Genomic DNA, 22498 nt, shown 5'->3' with positions numbered 1-22498 from the left:
TCCCATACTCTGGTGTTGGGCCTGTTTGTTATAGTCGGGATCTTGGATCAGAATACTTGAATAGGTCATGATTGGATCCTTTGCTTTGATTCTTTTCGATGAACTGAATGTAATGATTCAGAAAAGAACTGTCATGCCCATCACGAGTACCCAGACAGATCCCTAGACCTTAATCCAATAATAACCTTGTGTCAAAAATACAGTTTGGGAGGCAAAACTAAGAAATGAAGAGGTAGTGTGGAACGCACACACCCAAAGCACCTCTGAGCATTTATAAACAGAAACCATGCTTATGTGACCTAACCCAGCGGAAATAGATGTGCATTAAATCTTAATGTTGCCCATCATCACATTAGTTCTGGACTGCATATTCAAAATATATTAATAAACAGTTTGACAGGGCTTTCAAAACGACCACAGGCATTGGCCATTCCATCCCCGGATTTCTTGTGATGATGTATTGTTACACATGTCCCTTTAATGATAAGGAGCAGAGAATCTGCTATCTGATACTCGACATTAGAAAGGCACTAATTGCTGGTACCTCATATTCCCTCTATAGGAGATGCAATTATGGTGACTTTATCCCCCCACCAGTCACATTGTTTGGTGTCAGGCAGGTGTTGTACAAATAGGAATTAGTGTCTGCTTAATATTCATTATTTATGGCTGTAATTTCCACCCATTTGCATGTGATTGCTTAATGAAATAAGATTTTCCATATGCAGTCATGGTTCGAAATGAATGAGCAATGCACCAAGTGAATGGCATCGGGGCCGCTGCCCGTTGAGCTGGAATGAAGTGAGATAACGTTACATCTGTCAAGCTGCACAAAACAGCCATACGCTTTAAACAGAGTGGAAAGATAATATAGTGATGCCTATCCCACGCCCTGCTGAAAATAATTAATCCAGTGCGCACGCATTGGGGAGCGCAGAAGATGCGCAGGGTGCATCAAAATCATTCTGTTTTCCACCTGAGTGACTGTTGCGTGCGCATTTGTGTGCGTTTGCGATGATAAGTGTGACCATGTACATGACCTTAATTAAAACCTCTCTAATTACTGTGTGCATATATGTGTGTGTGCTTGTTACCCACCAGTCAAATGTGCCACCCTGTCATGCATTCTTGTGTCTATTTCAATTATGTGGTTTCAGGAACACACGCAACCACGTGCTGCCATTTTATTTTACTAGAACTACTCAGTATCTTTTTGAAAAAAAAAAAGAAAGAACGATAATATACAGGTTAATACACTGTTGTAGTATGTAGAAATTCTTTAATCCATACTGAATATAAATGCTGTTAGATCAGAACAGAAAATACATCAAAGCATGTGATTAGTGGTTAATGTCAAAATCCCCAATAGTTATGTCCAGCACTGGAACTCCTGAACATGCAAAGTCTGGTTTATTTGTTAAATGCTGTGCTTGTTTAATTTATTAGTGTATGATAGAACAGATAGAAGTGTATAATGTATTGATTATGAAATGCATTTTGGGTACAAAAAAATGTGTTTTCAGTTTGAAACACCTCATTCATCCACCTGATGCTGGATGGAGTCTTATGACAGGTCATTTAATCGCCTGTACTCAGGTATTTCTAAAGCGCATGTTGAGCGTCAATATGAAGGGATGATGTATAGAAGATGACTTTTTTTCTTTTTCAATGGGACAAAACTTGCAATTTGGACACAACTCTCATTTGGAATTCATGCTGGCATGGAACAAAGTATTCCCTTGGGGAATCCCTCCCAGAAATTCAGTCACCTGTGAGCTATCCAATTAATGGTGACAAAGAAAACATAAAAAGGCGTAAAAAGAAAACAAATGAGAAAGATGGGACAGGAAATTGTGCGACTGCAGCGATCAAATGGAAGAGAAGTGAGAGAGTGATGAACATTTTGAACTCAAGTGTCTTAATCAGGCCTTAACAAGGCAGCGTGTGTCACCGGTTCCACCCGGCCCTCACAACACAGACAAAAAACGTACTTGTCGCTCATGGTCCGGGTGAAAGTATAACGAATGGCAGAACTCTGATACTTTGTTCATTGAGTTGTGTACCTTGGTTGAGAATGAACATTCATTGTAAACTTACTGAGGCAATTATTGGAATGACCCCTCTGTGTCTCTCTTCGCAGGACAGTCCATTGATCATGCAGTCGGATAGAAATGTGACTATCAATGCTCGGACCGATGACGGACAACTGACTGGTCAACTTACAGTGGGTAAGGCACACACGCACACACACACGCACACACACACACACAAAACATGATGTGAAGAGGGGGGAAAAAAGCACATAAAAGAAAATAGATCATTTCTCAAAGGACATTAAGTTATATTGCTTTGTTTTTGCTTCACTTCCTAAATGCGTTTTACCCCCCTCTGTTTACTAAACTAAATACTATCTGTTTCCATTAGGCTTTCTCACTGAGCCTTGAAAGCAATTTTTTTTCTTTGACCGAATCATTTTTATCTGCTCTAATTGGATTAGTGAAAGCCTATTGTTCTTCGCAAGATATAATTCGCAGCATTTGTGGCGTGTATGACGTCTTCCTATAGAATTCAATAACCCAGGCAAGCATGCAAGGACTTTCAAACAAATCTGTTGTGAAAGTTGCATGCTGTAATGGTTTGGATGACAGATGTGTCTGCCCAACGTATGACTCATTCTCATTCATCCAGCAGTCGGGAGCGATCGGCGTTATGCGTTTAAATTTCTCAGTTCGCCATGGGAATTTGCCAGCTAATGTCTGCACGTTTTTCTGGTTGACGGATTGGAGAGATGTAAATTAAAGTTACCAGTAATGTTTGAATTTAATGACTTAGAAAGGTAAGCCTTCTAATATCGTGTGAAAATGGTAAACAGAGATGAGCTAATTATGAGACTTCAACAACAGTAGCGTTATGATTAATGTGCCGCATATTTCTAATGCGCCTTGTTTACGGCCATCAAGCCATGTGTGCGTGCGTCTGGCTGTGTTATTGACTGCGTGTGTGTCGGCGTGCGTGCGCACGCGTCTGTGTATGCGTGAGTGAAAATGAGCAATCTGAAAATATGATCAAAATTATGATTCAGTCCATCGATCGCTTGGGATGTAAATATTTTAATGACAGTGTTTTATGGTGGTTTTGGGAAAAAAGGTCTATTGCGGGGGTCGCCAAAGTGGTGCCCGTTAGGACCACACCAATAGCCCGTCAGTGCTCGGATTGTGATTTGCTAGTAGAAATTATGATTTCAAAATGCAAACACTGGCAGTATTGTGAGACATCTCTTAAGATGATCAGAGCCTGAAAATTAAAATCATTAAGTCTTAAAAATCACACATTCTAATATTATGAAATGTAATTTGGAGAAATGTTATTTCAGACGTGTATCACTTTGGTAGCCCTTCACACAATCAGAACACATGAAGTAGCTCTCAGTCTCAAAAAGTTTGGTGACCCTTGGTCTATTGAATACACGTGGTCATGTATTTATCCTTTTTTTTCTTTTTTTTTTACCATCATGGGACATTAAATACGCTATACAACCATATTATTACACTGTCAGTTATTCTAAAAACTACTTATAGGGATGACTAGCTCTGGATTTTTACTCCAGACAACTTCCCTGCTGCACTTGCCGTTCAGTCTCTGTTCCACAGAAAGCAGCAAGTCGCAGCAATATGAGCTCTATGATTAAAAGAAAAAAAAAAACATTAAAAAAATGTCTTAAGGGTTACAGTTAGTTGTTACTGCATTGGCACCCTGACATGTTTTGCTCTTGACACATGAATTTGCACCATGGGAGTTTAAGTACAGAACCTAGCAAAGGATTTTTTTAAATGTCACACACACATTTGAAAACACGACGATAGTGGACAAAGTCACATATGAACAAGTAATAACTGTCAACCAAGTCTTTACACTTTTAAGTTTCAAGCAAGTCCCCAGTTACTGTGGTTGTCGGTGTGATGAAAGCCAAGCTGATCATTGCCTCAACACTTTAGAGGGCCTCTAAAACAGCTTTTTTGCAACAAAGTGGTTTCACTTTGGGGTTTTTTTTTGGTTAGCTTTTTCTTTTTTTTTTGGTGGGGTGTGGGGGGGTCGAACTTTTTTGTCCTTAGGGGAATTATGAGAATGCCACATCAAGATGAAGTTAATGGGACTCCCACACAATACAAGATGGTGCACCTCAAGGGGTTCATCCTGTTTAACACCTGTGAACCTTTTGGAATTGCGCAAAAATAAGCCTGTGCCTTTTAAAATATAGAAGAGAGTACCTTTGGGGATTTGTTGTGGTCTGTTGTTGGAGAATTTGATTGGAGCACCGCACAAGACAGCGATGACGTAATAACTAAAACGGACATTGCAATAAAAGGGCGCATGTCCTGTAAGGAATTGAAACTAAAATGCAGTTAGGTTGTTTGTGGGTAGTTTACATCTTTCTTGTGAGCGTGCTCATGACATTCGAGAAGTTCAGTAGCAGCCTGGAGGCCTTTCAAACATTTCATCGCGATGCTGTAACAGGAGACTCAAACTGCACCATACAGCGTGATGGAATGCATACTTAGATGATCATAAAAGCAATACATTAGAAAATATGAGGTGAAATTAACTATGGCTTTATCCCCAAGACTGTGCAAGAATAAAAATATGTAAGAATATACCAAGGTAAGAAAAAAGATGAAGTAATTAGCTGTTGACTGTTTTATGAGCAATATACAATTGCTAAATATGATGAGCTGTGCTTTGTAAAATAAGGTACAGCATACATAAAATGTTATACGGCGAGTATAACCAGAGCACACCTGGCACCGAGAAAATCAAAGAGTAGACTTCTTTGCCGGTGGTATCATGAAATTTTCCAAATATGAAAACATCAGCCAGAAATTGGAATTACTTTCGAACCAGTGAGGTTTTGTTTTCTTCTTAATGTCACCTGTGATCAAATGTACGGAGGTTTCCAACTGCAATCTTATCATCTGTTGAGCATGCTCCCTCCGCGTACGCCCCTTCCAAATTATTACCAGTCTGCAAAAGGCATATACTCATTTGAGCCTATCTGTGGCGCAAAAAAAAGAAAAAGGTCGAGGACCACTGCCATCATGTCAGCTATATTCATAAGCTGACCAGGCATTTTCACTTCCACGCATTTACAGCCTTGCCTTCTCGCAGACTTTGAAGGTAGCAAATCCCTGACAGCTCCCTTCCGACTGTTAAAGCTCCCCAAAGCAGCTTTTCTCACCATGTAACCCACTTTAACGCTGATGTATGTGAGTGTGACGGCATGCCTATCTTGGAGTAGGCAGAATCAATCTGTAAAATTGGTTAGCCAGACTGTCTGCAGTCAATTTAGTCAGGCCGCCAGAGGATGACATGAACTGTGTTGCATGACCTACCTTGTGTAGTAACACACACACACACACACACACACACACTCACACTTTGGACCATGCCAAGCACAAGTTAGGATTTTTTCCTGAATACAAATGACTTTACAGACACATTAAGATGCAATCCATATAGACCATGTGACAACTGTCGTCACGTTGCTACTCTGAGTTCAGACACACACACACACACATGCTTGCTTTAAAGGTCTAAGTAGCTCCTTGATAAGAAGGAATGGAAAAGATTGAATTCTCCAGAGGATGATCTGGAAACCCCTGGGTCTTGGCCCGCCACTGCTTCCTGCTGCGTTTCTGCTGACTCGACAATACACATATGTCTCTTTCTCTCTCAGATACACACAAAAAACAATTGATAGAAACCCTTCCCCTTAGGAATATTGTAGCCTCACCAAAAAAAAATGAAGACACTTTTATCACATCTGAAGAATAAATTTTTCAACTTGGTAAAACCTGGATTGTATTCTATCACGAGAGGGAAACAACTGTTGCTTACACAAAGGTACGATATCATATGTCACCGGAATGGAAAGGTGAAATGTACATTGAAGGTCCATAAAAGTTTGGATTTAAACAGAGACATAAAATAGGGAACTGTATCTGTAAATTTCCCCAGAGTGGGACAAATAAAGGATATCCCATCTTAACTTATCCGTAACACGGCTCAAGAAATAGATTAAATAAATCAATTCCACCAGTTTTGTTGTCTCTATTGGGTCACTGTAAGTCCAGTGAATCCTGATAGTACATTTTATACCAGGGGTGCCCATTAGGTAGATCCTGATCTACCGGTAGATCTAAGACAGGTCCCAAGTAGATCCGAGGAGTGTCGAGAAGAAAAAAAACAAACAACCATTTGTGTGCCTTTGTACATGTTAGTAATATATTTTGTGTTAATATACACTGCACAGTAATCAGTCTCATTTTCACAAAAAAAAAATTAAAAAAAAAAATAAAGCAGGTAAATCTTAAATTTGTGTGTGTGTGTGTGCGTGTGCGTGCGCGCGCCGGTAAGGCTAGATCCCGTGAGGTTATTTGATCGAAAAGTAGATCTTCAATCCAAAAAGTTTGGGCACCCCTGTTATGGGCACCCCTGTTATACTGTTGGAAATTCTTTTTATTTCCATTTTAAAATATGTTGCATTTAATCCTGTAGATTTCCATTTTCAACGATGCTCTACCGTTGTGAAGAATTTGCACCGTTTACACATTTACTCAGTTGTGCTGATCATCCCACGACGAGCAGGTTCCTTTTGAATGGGCAATCATTTCAATTCGAAATTAACCAGCTTCTCAATAGTTTAAAATTTCTTAGCAACAAGCGTTTATACTGATTGATGTTCACAAATGTGATTAGCGCATCTTTATTGCATGAACATTGGAGCTGCCGTTCTGCTCATGCTCCTGTCTCTTTTGTTTGATGTTAACAAACTTTAATTCACAAGAAAATAAGTGGGTCATGAAAGAAAATAAACACATTTAAAAAGTGGTGGTGCATGTCTGATTTTTAAAAAAAACTCTGATAACGATGACACAATAAACTGTAGTTTGTTTTTGAATCCAACTTTCTTAATACTTTTAATCTAATAACAATTACATGATCATACTTGGAAAAGTGGGCAAACTATAGAAACACGTAGAGGATTTTGCACCTTTCTCTACCCCCTCTTTCAGCCTTTGTTCGTCGCCAGATCAACAGCGGTCAATGCAGATCTTCTATGGGTTAAAACAAAAACAAAATATTCACGCATTTACAAGCTGAAAAGACTTTTTCATGTACTGGCAGATACACTGGGAAAAAAAATCTTCAATCTCCTCAATTTTATTATGTCAAGTGGTTGCACAAAATAAAATAATCTCGATTATATATATGCACTTAAAAAATGTATCTGGACCCAGAAGACTACAAGTATATTTTGTGCAGCCGCTTGCTGAAATAAAGTTGAGTAAATTCAACCCCATTTTGTTTTTGAATGTAGCAACCACCTCCAGCATTTCTGGAACAACGTTTTGTAGAATAATTCACTGAAAGAAGCATTATCGTTACCCAGGGTGCAGAGGCAGACCGACATAACCAAATGTCAAACTTACATCATCTAAAATGAGGCTTCACAGAGAAGAGTGAAAAAGCGGAGATGCCAAACGATGTCATTAACCTGATTAATGTTTGCATACAATGGAAAAAGCTATTGCTGAATTTACTCCATTTTATTTTGTCAAGTGGTTGCAGAAAATTAGTTCACCTGGATCCAGATACATGTAGACAACTATTAAAAAAAATGTCCGGATGATTTTATTTTGTGCAACCACTTGACAAATTAAACTGGAACAAATTCAACACGCCATTTTTTTCAGTTTACATTACAACCTCAGTCCGTGTCAAATAGTCTAGACCAGGTGTCACCAACATTTTTGAGGGTGAGAGCAACTTCATGTGTACCGATTGTGTGAAGGGCTACCAAATTGATACACGTCTGAAATAACATATTTGTCCAAAATACCTTCAATAATATGAGGATGTGTTATTTTTAATACTTGATGATTTAAATTGTCAGACTTTGATCGTGTTTCGAAATGTCTCACAGTACTGCCAATTTTTGCATTTTTAAATCATAATTTCTACTAGCAAATCACAATGTCCAGGCACTGGCGGGCTACTCAAGTGGTCTTCACGGGCTACCTGGTGCCCGCGGGCACCATGTTGGTGACCACTGGTCTAGACAGAGCTGAAGATGTTCATGTAAAAGGACCTTCCATGACAGTCGTCTGTTTTTGTTTTTTTTTACCTTCTTTTTCTTCCCTTGTGATGAAAGAAACTGCTCTCTTTGTAAGTGTGGTAACTTAAGTTTCAAAAACACACTTAACATGTGAGCTCCCTTGAGGATCCATCTGCTGGAGAAGAGATTCGGAGTACGCTTGTTGGCCTTGGGCACTTCATCTCATTTTTACTGCGCTCACTCACTTCCTTTCATCCCTCTTTCTCTTCTTTCTCTCCATCCTCTCTGTCGCTGTCAGCTCATTTATGTGACTGAGAACCTGTCATCTTTGTCTTGTTAATGGCCAAGCATAAAGATGATGTGTAGACTTTGGTGTTTTGAAGCCCTACCCTTTCACCCACCTAGGTAGTGATGTTACAGCATTAGCAGTTGTTTCCCAGCCATCAAAAGGACGAGACAAAATGTATTCCTGGTCCGATTCCATTGGCCGAGCACCGTTCTCAACTATAAAATACTGACATACCGTCACGGACCACCCTAATCACATAACCATTACAAGTTTAAGTTCCTCCTATTCCTCTATTCTATGACCCTTTCGGATGGGCTTGAGGTACGGCTTGTCAAGTTCAAAATCAAACTCAGGCTGGCATGCCTGTGTGGCCCTTGCTTTGTGCACGGATGCACCGTCATGCCGCAATGGAAAAGGGCCTTCCCCAAACTGTTCATTTTTCTATGCAGACAATTGTTCCAAATATGTCCAAATGATTCGGATGGGCACTGGTTGACTTGTGTGTCCCTTTTTAAAATTCTGAGCATGTATAAAGTTATTCACCTGAGAATTAAAACGGCAGCGGCGCAGCATTGGCAACATTTTCATTTGACCAGAGCAGTTATCTCAGTTTTTTTTCAGATTTTTGTGCGCCGTTATCTATGCAAGGCCGCTAATAATTAGAGTTATTTGTGTGTGTGTGTGCGTGTGTGTGTGTATGTGTGTGTGTGTGCGTGTGTGTGTGTGCGTGTGTGTGTGTGTGTGTGTGTGTCTGTATGTGTGTGTGTCTGTATGTGTGTGTGTGTAGTATGCCCTGGCTGTCATATTGACATTTCATCTCCTATGAATGCTTCTGTTCCTGAATCAGCACTTATACAAATAAAGAGGCTATTTTTTTGTTTGACTAACCAGACAGGCCACGTGAGTTTTGTAAAGTCACACATCTTCACGTTTCATCAGCAAATTATAGAATGTTACTTTGCTTTTTTTGTACGCAATGACTCCGACAGTGCATGTATACAAACTATACACAATAAAATGCATGTAGAAAATGTAATAATTACATTTTTTATTATTATGTAAAATTCTAATTAGAAAAAAAGTTGATTTGTTTTAGGGATTGTTTTTGGGGGGGGCAGATGGACTTTGTAATTTCTGCATGATGGGCGAGGATTAATAGAATGAGGGAGCGGATAAGTATGGAGCTCTATGATCAAGGTGGCTTCCCTAATAATGTTCTCATACACATGCGACATCGTAGTTTGTGGCGAACCAATTCTTTTGCCAGCTTGCTCTGCGATGTGTGATAGTTTTGTTTGCTGTTTGCTCGTGAGGATGTTTTACCAGGATGTCATTCGAAAGATGAAAATGAATGAAATGAGAGAGTTGTAGACTATCACTGAAATACAGTATTTTTAATCATACTAAAATGTTTCAGATTCCTGAGGTGCGGGAGTGCTTCAATGAAAAATTGTGTCGGAGCGTAAGAAGAAACACCATTTGTCTTTTACATTCAGCTACATTGTGTTCAGTTCTTATGATTGCATTGCAGCAGTGAAATTTACTGACGTGCCCACCTTTACTTCTGAAGCAGGTTTCTGTTCTTTTTTTTTTTAATTGCTTTTCGTGTGTATGAAAAATAATTCGAATTAAATGAAATAAAAAGAGTATGTTTCTGTTGAGGGCACATTTCTTTTCCTCTTTTTAAAGTATAGGTGCTCCCTCTCCTTAGTGTCATTTCTACCATTCACGCAAGGTTTTTAATCATGCATGGATCTCATCTCGTCATGCAACACATTAATTCCCCATCGACTTTGTTACTGCCTTCTAAACTTCATTTATCGCCATCATCATCTTTAACTTCTTACACTAATTACATTCTCTTTTATCAGGGTGGAATCACTCAGCTCATTTCTCCGGTGCTGTTGCTTGGAAATTGGGATTATAAAATTGCTGAAATTAAGGGCCTGTAAGGCGAAAGGTTAATAGGTGCTTAACGATACTCTACGTGGTAAAAGTATGGTGATGGTCCAGAGGCAAAAACTTTTACTGAATGTGCCCTTGTGGTTAAGATTTGTGGATTTGCACGTGCACAAATCAAGAAAAGGATGAATGCAATTGCGTTTTTGAAACATGAGGTCCGTGTCGCAGTGAAGTAGCTGAAAGTCAGCGAAAATTGCTTTCTGATTAGTGTGCGGAGAGTGAGCGCTTGCATAAAATTCAATTGTTCCATTGCACACATCCTAATTATGAATCTACATCTTTGCAAATCCCACTCCGAGAAACAAATGATGTACATCACAATCATGTTTCACAGTGATCTCATTTTCAGCTAGAGTGAGGTCCCTCTGCCTTTAATTGGTGGCAGACAACAAGCTAATGCCGAAATTAGTATGATTCTGTGTCACTGCCTCATCCGATCAATTTATCAGACAGTCAGTCTTATAAAGCCAGGCCATGATCAAGTCAATAATTTTAATGAGCCATTTAATAATACATCGCTTGGAGCATTAATGAACTGAAATACGTTTAGGACGCTGCCAAGGACTCAATAAAGACATGGATGGAGTACCATTGTTGCGCCTATAGCTTGAATTCTACTTACATTATGCAAAGGTCAATCGACTTAACTACGTTTCGCCACGCTAGATTATGGCACGCTGTATTTTCACCACTTGTCCGTGTGTGTAGAAATGCACATGACAGCTATATGGAGACATCCTTCAGCTTCATAGTCAGTTGCAGGCTTGACATTGTAACCTTGTTAGGAAAATGTACTGTATATTACTTGAGGCACGACTTTGCTTTTCCTCGCCTCAGCTGTTATACGCTGTGCAATAAGGATAATTGAACTTGTTTTTTCAACAAACACCATGAAATAGAAATCCTAATAAATGGAAGTCCTTTTTTTAAATAAGTGAATCAAGACCAATGTTAATGCCAGCTTATAATTTCTCTTTTGCGTTTTGATAAGGTCACGGACACACTTATTCATTCTTGAGAGTTTTCATAGAATGTCCTTTCTGTAAATAAACTACTAAGCTATTCTTTTTTTTTTTTTTCTCGACCAATTTCCCCACTCTCTCCACACACCACACCACTGCCCCTGACTTATTCCACCAGACCTGCCTATGGAAATATACCACATTTTAAAGCTAAGTGATAAGTTTAGAGCCACTTCATCATTTGAAAGATCTTTACCTTGGTATTAAGGCTAACATTCCTCTGTTTGATATCAATCAAGCCAAAGGACCACGGGGAAAAGGAGAGCTTTTTTCTCTTTTTTTCTCAGCTTGGAATGTGTCTGAAAATGAATATTTTATTGACTGCATTAAAGGTGCAGTGTACTGTACTAACAGTCTTTTTAAGATTTGGCTTTACATGGTAGCCAAGAAAGGTTGATGGCAAACATCATTCCTGTTCTCTTCATTTCTGTCTTAGAATGGGTCGATGAGCACTACCAATGATTACCCCTCTTTAGTAGCCACATTTACCGAATTTAACAGCGCAAGGAGTGTCAAAATAGGTTTACCGAATGAACCAAACGTTGATTTAAGATACCTTATTTCCAATGTGTGCATTTTATGTTGCGTGTTAAATCATGTAGGTTAGTATTGCATTTCTTATGCCGTTAACCTCGGAATAATACGGCACAGAGGAAACGGCAGAAAATAAAAGTGCAAAGGACCTCCATGATGGCAATATATACAATATATTAAAAATCAAATAATGATCTTAGACTGAACTCCTATAATGCAGTACACACGAGCTGTCTTTATGCATTTTGTAAGACCTCTCCAAGTCTTATGCAAATACCAAATAAATCCTGGAGTTAATTGCAATAGCCTACCCCTTCATTACACTTGTATATGCTCTGGAGGAAAAACCGTCCATGTATGGTAGTTTGAATGAGTTAGTAGGCTGTATAAACCTCCTGCAAAACAAAGCAATATATTGACAGAAATTGTGTTTTTCATTTTCATTGCATTCTTAACTGGTATACAACTGGACTTATGTCAGGTCCAGAACACTCCAGACCGAAGGGCGTCCGAAATTTCTAACTGCTAAATGGTGATCACACTGATTAGCTTTTAGCCACGGACATATGTATGCATCTTACTCCTGAGGGATCAACTTCCAGTAAGACACTTTCAGAAAGAATTTCGGCATTTGTGACAGTGAGTTTTGTTTCACAGGGTGGTTCATTTGAAACTTCTACTACATTTTGGAAGTAACATTGCTGATTGTTGTAGCATGTGCTAGCTAATATTTGTGGCATGTCAGGGTTACTATGAGGGGAGAACATGAAAACTCCACACAGGCAGGCCGGAGCTGAAATTGAACCCGGTACCTCTGCACTGTGAGGTCGACGCACTAACCACTGGACCACTGGGCTGCCCTGTAACACATTCAGTTATCAAAAGATGAAAACACTGAAGTGTAAATTGAATGACAGTTGTCCCACAGATGCACCTAAAAAAATCTAACTTTTTGACAAATCATCTCAGTTTTTAATGACTATAACTCATAGAGAGAATAGTAGTCTATTTTCTTCAAAAGGATTCGTCTGACTTCAGCTCCTAAAGCCGGCTACAATACCAAACATGATAGGGCATTTCCACTTTCTCGGGTCCAATGTATGTAGCATTCCTTGTTGATTATGTTCATATAGGTCTAGCAGCGTGAACTACTAGCATAACTACAATCTGCCATAGTCGTTACAAAACACAAATCATGGCTGCATGTCAGATACAATTTGTCATGCTCATCACACCACTTAATACCCACTTAATTCTTAACATTTTACCTTACAGAACACAGCCAGCATCGTTTTTGAATATTCATGAAATATCATATTTTGACAAGATAGGGAAATGGCAAGCATATCAGCCTGCCTTATTCCAGAAATGCTGAAATGAATCCACAGATAAACTCCAACACATTTGAATAAGTCATCAGCAAGCTTAGTTTGCAAATCCACTCGTAGCTTCAAGCATGCGACGAACTAATGAGTGTTTGACTGTTCAAGGTGTTTTCACCACTATTTACATGATTTGGTAAGGAGTACATATTCAGAGCAAATCCAACCCCTACCCCAGACCTCAATCCTTAAGTTATGCCTTGGGGGGCAATTGTTGTCGTGTGTGTGTGTGTGGCTCAGTGTAACATGTACATATTATTTGAGAGTCAAGTCAAGTCAACAGTATCTATAGAGCACTTTCAAACAGCCATCGCTGCATACAAAGTGCTGTACATGGAACGATTTAACGTGCACAATAAACAGTAAGACAAATTGGTAATAAAGGCGGTAGAAAGCACCAAACAGTAAAATCAAGAACAAATCTAAGTCATGCTGAGTCGAATGCCAAAGAATACAAGTGAGTTTTGAGGAGGGCTTTGAAGATGGGCAGCGAGGAGGCTTGCCGAATGTTCAGTGGGAGGTCATTCCAGAGAGAGGGACCAGCAACAGAAAAGGCTCGATCCCCTCTGAGCCTCAGTTTAGTTCATGGTACTTCTAACAAAGACTGGTCCACAGACCTGAGGCGCCGGGCAGGTGTGGAGGGGCGGATGAGCTCAGAGAGGTAAGGTGGTGCGAGATTATTCAGAGATTTGAAAACAAAAAGGAGGATCTTGAAAATAACTCTAAAATGAATGGGGAGCCAGTGAAGGGATGCCAGAGTAGGAGTTATATGCTCCCTCTTACGAGTACCAGTCAAGAGGCGAGCAGCGGCATTCTGGACCAGCTTATGAAATCATGTATGACTTCAAGACAGTAACTATCACAATTTACGATGTTCATTTGTCTGTATTTTGTTTTGAAAGTCCAGCTGAGTGGTGAACGTTTTTTCCTTTAGCTGCGCACCTGTTATGCATCGCAATCAAGCCACTATTTAAAGACGCTCCTGCCGACTGTCGGATAATTCTAGCCATTGTTCATGAGCAATTTTCTAGACGTTCCTTATATTGCTCTATGTGTCCATTCCTCGTTTTTTGCCCTCCATTTTCTAGTTGTAATGATTTTGGTTTTGGGACGTTATTCTCGCTTTGTATTCACCATGAATTGGTTTTCTTTCTTTCCTTTTGCAAGTTTGTTTTTTCTCCCATTTTATCCTGGCGTGTGCCAGCGTCTTTGTTTATACTTTGTCGACTTTGCCCCACTTTTTCTGTAATACATATTTGTTGTGGACATTTTATCTAAATCTACATTTTGAGAGTCCACTTATGACATGTTCAACGCCAATTTATTTCAAAATCCAAAATATCCACACAAAAAAAAAAGGTGGATGATGACACAAGCAACAGGTGGGATTATCAGTATTGCAGGCTTGAATATTTTTGTTTTTACGATACAGTGCATTGGCTTGCTGCTAATACATGCTGCACTTTCAGCAGTTCAAAATCACAAACGTGAACCTTTACCCTGTGCTCCCGTTACTCAAGGCAAGAGTTTGGCTGACAGTCGCATTTGGGTTCATGGTGACTAATTATTTCTAGGTTCATTTTCATTTTTTGGCTTCCCCCCACCCCCCCCCCCCACACACATATTTTGGTTGTAACCACCATAAAAGAACAAATTCATACATAACAGTTCATCTAGTCCATAGCAATTCACTTCACAAATCAATTTATGAGTTTGTCCAGTTTTGGTCCCCAAAAAAATTTCATTGAATTTGGTTTACCACCATCTGTTCAAACTGACCTCCATACCGATGATTGAAGTGCTTTGGTGATGTGCAAACTTGCTTTTTACACAAAACCACAATTTTCAGATAGTTGTTGAAAAGAAATGTGCCTCGCATCAGTCCTAACAACACGGGTTTATCAGATTCGTCTATTCTGGGGGCTTTTAGGCAAGTTCTGATGTGTGTTTTTCTTTCACAAAAACTGTTTGCAACTGTGAAAAGTGTTTGCACACGTCTACGTTTTGCAACCTTAGCGAACCCTGACGAAAAGCGGTGTGATGTCAGGAAGTGGGGTGGTGTCCGCAGGCAATATGCCTTTTTTGGTTTTAGAATAAGTTGGAATTGCACATCCACGACAGTAGTAGGTGTCAGTGGTGTCCTCATTTTTATATATATATATATATATATATATATATAACTTAAAATTGGGGGAACTTAAAATCATTTTATGATACAGACTAAAAACCATCAATGTCATTCTTTGTTTTTAGTTGATCTTGATTGATTGATTTTTGATTTTATTCATGTGAAAAAGGATACAATTTTATGCAGAGGTCTAATTATTACAAATTTACAGATGATATGATACAATTATTAGCCTTGACAAAGACTTAGGGGAGGCGCAAAATGTTTTCTTCCTCCTAGTTGGGCGTAAAAGAAATAATTGAGAAGCAGTGGGCTAAAAGCAGATTTATTTGAGTGGCACAGAATGACAGAAGCAGTTATCAAGGTAACTGTAGGAGGATCACACAATGCTACACCACAGGAAAAATGATTTTCATGAGAGTTCTTAATTTTCTGTTTGGCAGGATAACTTGTGTTTATTTGCATGATTCACACTTCATACATTTATGTATTTTTATGAATCCTCAAGCTTCTTGAACTTTTTCTCGCATAATATGCCTTTTTAGCTCCAAACACTAATTTAAAGCCTCGAATTAAAAAAAAAAAATCCAGCATAGCCAAGCCACATAAATTATTATGGCCTTAATGCTTTAATGCACAGTCGTAAAAGAAAAGTTACTTGCCGACCATTTTAATGCCCTCTTTTTATTTAATTACAAAATAGAAATTGGTCAACAGAATTATTCATATGTTCGGCACAATAAATTTAAATTGCACAATTCTTTCAATTCTATGAGTGTACCTGCAACGCATTGTAAGCGGGGAAGTTGAAAGAAAAAAAAATCACCAATCACATTTGATTCACTCTGAATTGGATGATTGATGATGATGAAACACATTATTTCTATTTCCTCTATTTTTTATTTTTTTTCATTTTAAATTTGAGAAAATTGGAGGCCACAAAAAGACATTGGTGCTCAGGCTGAAGAGAACATGCCCCCACTGTGTGATGTTTGCAGTTTTCACTCCAGATTTTCAAATTAGCTATATTTATCTCTATTTTTCCACCATGATGGATCTCCAGCTTTTCTTAGTTTGCTTTTTCTTTTTTTTTTTCCAAATCCATCCTGAAGAAATAAGTGATGTGAATGAAGCACATCCTTCAAAATGTGCTGACCTGCTCCAATGCAGAGAAAGCTATATGATGTGACGGCGCTCAGCAGTGAAACACTATTCACTGGATGTCTGAGACAGCACATCTCCAATTTAAACTAGCCTCTTTTTCTCCCTCAAACTTAAAAGTCCTTTATTGCCCTTGCTTTCATTCCCTTGTCATGATGTCTCTCAATGTTCCTCCAAACCTTGGCATACATTAGGAACAGTGGCACACTTCAGGGTAGGACGACTCAAGTTTTCACAGCACAAATTCTTGCTTGCTTACTTTCTCAAAGTTACTCGAAAAAGGTCAGCGAGGGGACATGGATGTTGGCTAAGAAAGGTTGATTGGCACTGATGGGACACTCTTAATAACCCGGAAGCCAAGCAGTAGATGTTGAGCTTGATGTCATTGAAAAACAGATTGGTGACAATGTATACACATCCACATCTGCCAAAACAAACACCAACACATTAAAATCATTTTCCAGGTGGTCAATGAAACGCAGCCATCCTTACCTAGCATGTGATTCCCCATCCATCCACTATCCGAGCTACTTATCCGCACGAGGGTTGCCGGCGTGCTGGAGCCCATCACAGCTGTCTTATGGACAGGAGGCGGACTACGCCCTTAACTGATTGGCAGCCAATCACAGGGCACACATGGGCAAACATTCACAGTCACACCAAAGAACAATTAACGTACCGTGGTATGTTTTTGGAATATGGGAGGAAACCGGAGAAAACCCACGCAGGCACAGGTAGAGAAATTTCCGCATGGGATTGTTTTTTAATCAAATAAATCAGACGGTTACGTCCTGGGGGAAGTGGATGCATCTACGCATGTCAAGTTGGATCGGTCGCGTTACACTATTACTGAATCCACAAGCTATCAAAACGTCTAAAATAATGAAAGTTCCTTCACAATGGGGAAGAGGCTCACTGAGAATTCAACCCATGAGCTTCTGCCCAAAAATCAAAAGAGACGTGCATTTCACAGAGAAGAGCAAAATAGGGATTTACGGCGACGGGTCATAACCACGCAGAAGACCACTCAACAAGAGCGCAGAGGTTAAGAGCATGTTTATGGCCAAATGGACAATTTTCAGTGCGTTGTGATGCAGTGTTCACATTCTTCAAGGATCATTCAAGCTCTACATGGAATCATCCGCGTGGTACATTATGTATGCTTCGAACGTTCCCGTGCTCCAAATCCTTGACTGGAATCCATTTTCTTTTCTGATTTCTTAGGCGCTGAAATGGTGGAGGTTCAGTGTCAGAGGTTTGAGGTGAAGAGTGTCGATGGAGAGAGAGTTCTCTTCTCCGCAGATGAAGAGGAGATCAGCATCGGCACCGAGAAACTTCGAGTGACAGGTGCCCTCATCCTTCAAGTTGGAACTCTTGTCTGTGTTCTCTTTTATCAGCAGCACATAAATAGACAAAATGCAGACAGTCCAATTTGTCTTCTAGTTTAACTTACAAAGTCAGTTTGTCTTCTGTCATGTTTCACAGGGTCAGAAGGAGTTGTGTTCAGCCATTCCGTACAGACATCACACGTGAGGGCTGAGCCATTCCAGGATTTAAAGTAAGTACTTTGCTGTACTTAAGCCAAGTTCGATGATAGAATGGTCACCCTCCTGCAACACTGCAAAACTGTATATGCCTCATCTTATGTCATTGATTTTGAACTAGCGCAAACCCATTAAAATCTATTCATGTTCCTCCGCTAGCAATCCACTGTCCTCATAATTTTCTGACTAAGTAGGCCACGAAAATGGGAGCAATTGTCTATTCATTTTAATGCAATCACCATTATTTTCCCTCCCTAGAGATGTACAGCACGGTATGATCATGTTATTTTGCTCATATTAGGAACGAATCATCTTCTGTCTAATGCCTCTGACAAAAGTACTGTATTTAGTCGTGTGACAAAAGATCTAATTAAATGAATTAATGTCCCAATTTCTACGCTATACATTTTTTTGAAGAGTGCAAAAGACCACAAGCCTCATGTCATCAAGTCCAAAGCCAGATAACAAGCTCGGCTGTGAGCTAATGTCGCTTCCAATTTGTTATTTAAAATGCTTGTTTTTCTTTCAGAGTGTGTATCTATACCTGCTCAGGAGTGTTTTCAAATATCTTTCCTGCATGTGAACTTCTGTCTTTTTTTCACATGCCTCTTTCTGGCTTTGTTAAACATGAGGAGGTTATACGAGACCTTGGAAGGAAACCATGACAAAAATTGCCAGAAAAAAAGTGAAAAAAATAAAAATACCATAAAAGTACTAAATGAGAAAAAGGAGTGTGAGGTCGGCAGAGCCAAGTGACGACAAAGTTCGTGACTTCCGACATACATCATGGCATTATATGAGGAAGTTGTCATCCATTGAAGTGTTTGATGAAACAGTTTTCCAGTGTAACTCATCAGTCCAGGTGGCTGGAACATATATTTTATGTACGCACACAGTAACGAATGGAATGCCCACCTCTGTAAATAATGCAAAACAATGATCACATTGACATCACAAAGTGAATACAGATTTCTCATGTTGGAAAGGAGCAGTCCTCGATCTTGAGGGCACCACCACTGACTAAACAAGTGCACGGGAAAGCAATACTTTGACTGAGCAGGGACAATAAAATCAATAGCTGAGAATCCTCACGCTGCCGCAGCACCACGCTTGGAAACATTCGAGTCTGGTCTGCAACTATCTAATGCTTGGATCCACATCAGAGAGAAGCAAGCTGTTGCTGAGTCAGTATATTCGCAGCGCAACCCACACTTCCATCCTCATTCTCCTCCTGCACCTCTCATTTAAGCCCTTCATGGCATCTGAGAAGGCCCCTGAGGGAGACTTAAGTCTTATGTAGTCAAAGGCGCTGATTTGAGCTCTTTGCCATTTTGCCCTTATCCCCCAGACTGTATCCATGTAACCTTCCATTTGCAGTTCCCAGTGCAGAGAAACTAATGCAAATGGGTTCTGTTTCTCAAGGGCACCGGAGAGCATTCATTTTTTTCGACACCCAAAAAAAAAAAAATACTGTTGTGCAACTTAAATTCAACAGACTGCTACAAAGAAAAAAAAAGTCCAAATGCATATGTAAGTGCAGTCCCATGTTTGTTTACAACACATCCCTTGACTCAAAACAGACTGCCTCATCATTCGGTACAAACTTTCAAATAGAAGCCTCCACATAACACAGTATGGCTCGTTGTGTGCTTTGCTCGTTGGTAAGGCATTATTTATGGAGTCATTTTTAGGATGATTAAGTTATGATTTGGCATTGCACACGTTTTTCCAACATCACAGTGAAACAAATTGATTGTCCTTTTTGTCACAGATGCCCCAGTTGAGGCTGTTCATTAAAAATGTGATGGTGATTGGGGTGCGGGGGGGCGGGGGGGGGGGGGGGGGCACCGCACCGCATGTAGTATGTAGTTGTCCAGTCTTGTTCAAGTTTTTAAGACTGTGCTTCGGCTTGATACAAATCCTCGAGTGAATACTTTGCCTACATTTAGGGCAACAGTAGTCCTTGCAGCCAACTCGTTAAAATATCTTTCACATTCCCATTGACGTTAGAGCAGCTCCAAAGAGTAACCTTAGCTGCTGATGATCCTGAAATAAAAATTCAAAGAATGGGGAAAAAAATGTGCACTTTATCGACAAGTTTATCATTTGTTAGTATTTGATATCAATTCAAAAATTTAACAAAATAATAAAAATAATTAAAAAAAATACCCATTGCAAAACCTCATCGGATTTGTTCACTCTTTGAGGTTCCATTGTATCGCATGAAAAGCCATGTAATATTGTCATGCCTCGCTAAATCAGTTTTTTGCCCCTCTTATTCTGACTATGCTCATGGGAAATCAGAGAAGACCGCACAGGAGTTTTTTTTTTTTTTTTTCATTTTAATGAAGCGATCCGAACTGAACCAACATGAACAAATAGACATTTGGTCTCTAAAGTACAAAAAAGTATACAATTTTCCCCTCACGTAAATGTAAAACAACCATCTTTATTCATTCAGATACACAGTTCATAGACAAAATTTCTTTATTGATTTATTAATAATGTGATCTATCCGTAATAAGCATACCGTCCACTCTCAATTATGTTTCCATGGGAAGACAAAACCCTCGGGGCCTTGGTTCTATACTTCGGAGTAACCGTCTTTTTGATAAGTCTCCTGAAAGGCCTAAACTAACAACTGATCTTGTTTCATCGCTCAGCCTTTTCATTCATAGTCCTGGAGTGGTGCTGGTGGACAAGTAATTACTGCTAATTGCCGTCACCGACTGTCCCAGTTGTGCTGCATTAACTTATTAAGTGTTGAGGCTTTTGTACCCTTGTGAATGGAGAGAGATGCAGTAAAACCAAACTGAAGACACCTAGCACTTGACCTCATTTTTGTCATCCATCCCCCGCCCCCAGCCCACCTCTGGTACTTTAGCCCGGTACTCTGGACGCCAAAAAGAAATATTCTTCATCGAGGTGATGGTTGAAAGTTGGTTTTTTTTCTTTATTAGGTCTCTAAATGACAGAAGCGATTTGACTTAATGGCCCTGTGTCCTGGCGGCGTACTTCCAAACCAGCCTAATTAAGAAATGTACCATTTCAAAAGAGGGAGTAGGGAGATGAGTCACCACCGAAACTCTGGCTGCCTGCCTCCTTTCAACCTCTGGATTCCAAAACAACAAAAGCTTATTTCAAGGTTGGAAGATATATTCAATTAATAAACATTTTATGGCTTCTAACAGTGGGAACTAGTGAGATGAGTAGCGTATAATGAGATTCTCGGCAAGTGACTTGGAACATTCAAATGGGCCCAACTCATAGGTCTAAAAAATTAAGTGTCAAAAATGTGCCTAAGCATCCGCCTTTCCTTTATTTAAACAGGAAGATCCAAAGTAAATTCTTTTCCACACAATTACTGAAGTGTTAATTTAAGCATTTTTTTCAATGAAGAACTTAGTGTGGGACAGCAAAGAGCACCACCTAATTAGATCTTAAAAACTCAGTGAATACGGCTGCCGCTGGCTGTTTTTTTGATTAAAAAGTGGGGGTTCATGTCAAAGTAATTGGATATCATTAAATTTAAGAATACGCCACTTTCTCTTTGAACTGGGCCGTTGGGAAAAGGTTCCTATGAGTTGCGTCTTAAGAAATGTGCTATACTTGGTAGGTTTTTTTTTTTTTTTTAATGATTCTACTATACATTACACGCTATGTAGTATTCCTTCATAATAAAATATGCATGTAGGATTGTCTTAATGCTAATGTGAACTTTTCAAAAATTGGACACAAATAAGAGCAAGGAGATGATTATTGACCAGAAGAAGAGTGCTGTGCAGCCCACACTCATCTATATTGAAGGGAAAGAGACTCACTACATTCAAATTCTTTGGCATCCACATCGGTGAGGATCTGACCTGGTCACAGAACACAGTACAACTCGCCAAGAAGGCCCACGCTAGCCTCGACTTTCAAAGGAAGCTCAAGGAGCAAGGTATTGAGCAATTTCAAGTGAAGTGGTGAGTGTTGTTACAAATTCCATCAGTGTGTGGTTTGAAAACTGCATGTGTAAAATTCTCTACTACTGCGCTACTGCAGCATCAGGTTACATTCAATGCATCTTTAAAAAAGGACTCTTCAGAATCAAAATCAGATTTATTAGCCAAGTATGAAAGAAGCACACAAGGAATTTGCTTCCCAGTTACAATCCGTTCAGAGGACTATAGACAAGACAGCAATAACCAACATGGGGGAGACAGAACGAGAAGCCTGGCGGGTCACTAAGCGCCCCGATCTTACATGTGAAAGGAAACAGTCGGGCAAAGGAGGAAAATAAACAATTGATTCCAACCATTCTCAATGGGAGGATAGTTTGAACCAGAGGAAAAAAAACCTCAGCACACGTAGCATACATTAA

The 22498-nt window shown here is 39.5% G+C and overlaps 1 protein-coding gene and 1 long non-coding RNA gene across 3 annotated transcripts in view; one reads left to right on the top strand and one right to left on the bottom strand.

Annotated features, from left to right (window-relative positions):
- LOC127612806 (uncharacterized) overlaps positions 1-14121 on the bottom strand; it is a 122788-nt gene extending 108667 nt beyond the window's left edge. Inside the window, exon 1 of the long non-coding RNA XR_007965956.1 lies at positions 13701-14121. This is a non-coding gene — a long non-coding RNA (uncharacterized LOC127612806). The remainder of the gene's footprint in view (positions 1-13700) is intronic.
- LOC127612769 (zeta-sarcoglycan) overlaps positions 1-22498 on the top strand; it is a 201749-nt gene that overhangs the window by 159736 nt on the left and 19515 nt on the right. For both annotated transcript variants that reach the window (XM_052083563.1, XM_052083562.1), the window contains exons 4-6: positions 2141-2228; positions 17816-17938; positions 18077-18149. In XM_052083563.1, the coding sequence (XP_051939523.1) occupies positions 2141-2228; positions 17816-17938; positions 18077-18149 (284 nt within the window). The remainder of the gene's footprint in view (positions 1-2140; positions 2229-17815; positions 17939-18076; positions 18150-22498) is intronic.

This window comes from Hippocampus zosterae, chromosome 13 (assembly GCF_025434085.1).
Source record: "Hippocampus zosterae strain Florida chromosome 13, ASM2543408v3, whole genome shotgun sequence".
NCBI lineage: Eukaryota > Metazoa > Chordata > Actinopteri > Syngnathiformes > Syngnathidae > Hippocampus > Hippocampus zosterae.
Note: the sequence above shows the minus strand (reverse complement) of the source record. Positions and strands in the feature narration are given on the sequence as shown.